This window comes from Phoenix dactylifera, chromosome 16, assembly GCF_051530095.1.
Source record: "Phoenix dactylifera cultivar Ajwa chromosome 16, Ajwa_hap1_PhDact_Kaust_v1.1, whole genome shotgun sequence".
Taxonomy (NCBI): Eukaryota; Viridiplantae; Streptophyta; class Magnoliopsida; order Arecales; family Arecaceae; genus Phoenix; species Phoenix dactylifera.
Window position 1 is genome coordinate 8,207,945 of NC_143205.1, and position 3,517 is coordinate 8,211,461.

Genomic DNA, 3,517 nt, shown 5'->3' on the forward strand with positions numbered 1-3,517 from the left:
CTCTTTGAATTCCAAGCGTCGGCAAATAAGAGTCGGAAATTTTCTTTTTTGGTGTAGTGAAATCTGTCAAGATATTTGATCAAAATTGCCCGACTTCATCACTGGCATCATGTCCGTTCTCTTTGAATTCCGACTCTAATCCATGATTCCACAGGCAGATGTTTGAAACTCCAATAACAACTGAAAAAAACAATTTTAGGCCTAAATAACCTATAAAATTAGTTTATGTTACCTATCATACCAAATAGTTATAGGCCCTCGAAGGTTCATCACCAAGGCAAATTAAGGCTTCTCTCTCGTAGCTTCGTTGTCCAAAAATTACGCTCATCGGTAGTTTTAAGTGCTTATCACTTCGGAATTTGGCATACCGAAGAGGGTTGGTAGCCTTCTCACCCTCGATATATGTGCAACTACTACATCATTTTATACTGGTCCCGCAATTTCAGCATCAGCGACTAACCTTTTATTTGTTCGAGAACAAGCTCTCCTAAATTTAGGGCAACCCTACCCCTACCCTACTAAACCTCGTCCAATCTACACAGTCTAACCATCTAGAACCTTCATCACAAAGACTTCATTCTACGTGCACGGTAGACCAAAGACAAACAAGCAAGAAGAGGTGAAACTAATCAGTTCTCTCCAGCCGGCTGAGCAGCGCTGCCCGGAGGATGTCATCGGTCTGTAGCGCGTAGGGCACCCTCACCACCACGTCCTGCAGCATCACCTCCTTCAGGGTGGACACGCTCGCATGGTTCACGTGCACCTCCAGGTCCCGCAGAACTCCCATCAACTTTGCCGCAGGGTGGTTCAGATTCTCTGAATGCACTCTGATCAGCGCGTCCGGCCCAAGTTTTTTCACCTCCAATTCCATCGTCACCCGCCCTGACAACTCAGTGGTGGTAGTACTAGTAGCAGCAGCCCCGCTGACGCCATGGTCCACTACTGTCTCCTTCTTGACCCTCTTGCCCTCCGCCTCCAGCTCCTCCACCTTGGCCCTCAGCTCCTTGATGTAGGACACTGCGTCCGCCAGCAGCGATGCCTTGTCCATCCTCGACACGTTCGGAACCACCGAACGCAGCGCGTAGAAGCGGTGGTTCAGCTTCTCCCGCCGCTGTCGCTCCGCCTCCACGTGGTTGACCGGCGTCTCCCGCCCTGTCCCCGGCTTCCTCCCCCTCTTTTTCGGCCGGCGCCGCTCCACCATCAGCGCCCCCTCCAAGTCGGAATGCTCCGAGTCCACCGATGATGACAGACCGGTGACGCCGGCACCTGCATCCTTATTCATCACCAGGGGCAGGGCGGGGACCACCGGCCCGACGATGGCGTCGTCGGGCGCAGAGATAATACCCTTGGCCTGCTGCACGAGGACCCAGTTCTCCCAGATGAGGTCGTTGGAGCCGAGCTCGAGGACGCCCCCGGAAAGGGGGATGCAGACCAGCGTCTCGATGCCGTGGAGTTGGGCTTCGCGGGCGCGGTCGCAGCCGCAGGTCTGCAGCGCGTCGGCGCCCGCCACCCAGACGGGCACCAGGGACCCGTAGGCACGGGCGGGGACAGCCGGCTCTCCGACCGCGAACGACCGGGTCAGCGACATTACGTAGAACCACTCGGAGTCGTCGCCGTCGGAGGCGATGTCGCCAGCTGCGGGACCGCTGACGTCGCTGAGGAGGGCCTGGATGCCGCCGACGCTGCCTTGTGGCCCCCGATGCTTCCGGTCGACGTCGCGGGTGCCGCGGAAGTGACCCTCGCCGAAGGAGAGGAGGTGGTGGTCCGGGGTGGCACGCCAGAAGATGGCGTAGACCCACCACTCGGGGTGGGCATGGAGGAGGTGCTGGAGGCGGTGCTGGAGGTTTGGCGCCGCCGCGGTGGGCTGGAGGATAGGGACAGGGAGGAAGGGAGGGGGAGGGGGAGGAGGAGGAGAGCAGGAGGAGGATGGCGAGATAAGCTCTTCCATGTGATCAAGGTTCTCGAGTATCGGACAATTGGAGGGTGGAAATGATGTGGTCGGGGGTTTTACTCCTTGGGCCTGCATGGGAGGAATGATGGGAGTAGAAGTTGAATGAATAATGGGGGAATGGGGTTCCTTGGTTTGTTGTAACCTAGGAGAGGTTGGGAGGCGAATGGCTGGTTGTATAAAGGCCTGAGCTGGAGGCTGGGGCACAGAACCACGTGGCCCCGAAAGTGATACAAAAAGACCTTGGAGGCTGGTTAAAGCGGGGATTTGTTCATTGCGCGTGAGGAGGGGGGGGAAGGCGAGAAATGGTCACATGGCTTAAAACCCCGTACAATGATTGGTCCCTTGTCCTTTGAACCTCTTTATTTATCTCTTTCTCTTGCGTATATTTTTTACTTTATCCGTGACACCGTGCGGAGCATTTATCCGTTCGGGACCGGGGGAGTAGATGCTGGCTAGAGATCTAGATATTATGGGGGATATGGACACGAAGCGATGCTTCGTGAGGGCTTCCGTCCGACGAGGACCCTCTGACGCCTAGTCACCGGGAAGGGCGCCTCGAACGGCGCGGCCACACCGTGCCGGGCTTTGTTCCGTTGCGCGGCTCTCTCCGCCTCGGTGGGGGTAGTAGATTCTTTGTTCCGGACGGCAAGTAGAGGTTGCAGAGTCCGACGACAGGAGAAACGTCATGGAAAGTGGTGGCGCGCGCAAGGAACCGTAGGGCTGTCGTTTAGGCCTTCGCCTTTTAGACATTCGGACGCCCAGTTAGTTCTGCCAGCATGCCTTTGGTTCCGGAAAGCAAGAGGCAAAGGGCACGACGTAAATGGATAGGAATATGGCAGTGGACAACGTTGATGTACTGCAAAAACAAGTATAGTTAGTAGGACTGATGTGAGGACCAGATTTACTGCACCGGCCTGGTGCAAAGCCAGTAGCCTGAAAGCCTGTTTCAATTAGGAAGATACGTCGATTGACCAGAAAGTTTATCTTTTTTCAAGCAGCTTATGTGTTTCGGAAGACGAACAGAGCAGCAGACTGGATCGCCTCATTTGTAGCTCGCCACTCCAGGAAGTTCATGTGGACGTCATTGGTAGTTTTATCTCCTTCTCTGTATCTTTTACTTTCGTTTAACCTGTCAGGCTGTACTCACGTTAGAGCTATATGAAATGCCGTTTTAACCAAAAAAAAAAAACCTGTTTCAATCAGAAAGAGGGCAGTGCCCTAGTAGATCGTGGAGAAGGAGGAGGAAAAGTCCACCACAAACTCCGTCGGAGGTTGGGATAACCCTAGCCTCCGCTACTATATAAGATTCTTCTAACTTTTCTTCAAGCACCACCGACAATCACCAACCATCATCGCCTCTTTTGCCATTTCTTCTTCTTATGTGTCGCCGATTCCTAGTTATTGTGCTTGCCGAAATTAGGGCCGACGATGCCGATTGAGCTAAGATAATACTCTGATCCTCTTCTCCATTCCTTGTTCTTCTTCTCATGACCCGGAGCAATGGCCACCGACTATGAAATCGGCCAAAAGTCGACCAGATAAGGATTCCATGGTTTGCTTCTTTTT

The 3,517-nt window shown here is 53.9% G+C and overlaps 1 protein-coding gene across 1 annotated transcript; it reads right to left on the minus strand.

Annotated features, from left to right (window-relative positions):
• Window positions 1-460: 460 nt before the first annotated feature.
• On the minus strand, window positions 461-2,036 carry LOC103699800 (transcription factor bHLH14-like). The gene has a single exon (XM_008781807.6). The coding sequence runs from the start codon at window positions 2,024-2,026 to the stop codon at window positions 626-628; it is 1,401 nt and encodes a 466-aa protein (XP_008780029.5). The 5' UTR covers window positions 2,027-2,036; the 3' UTR covers window positions 461-625.
• Between the last annotated feature and the right edge of the window lie 1,481 nt (window positions 2,037-3,517).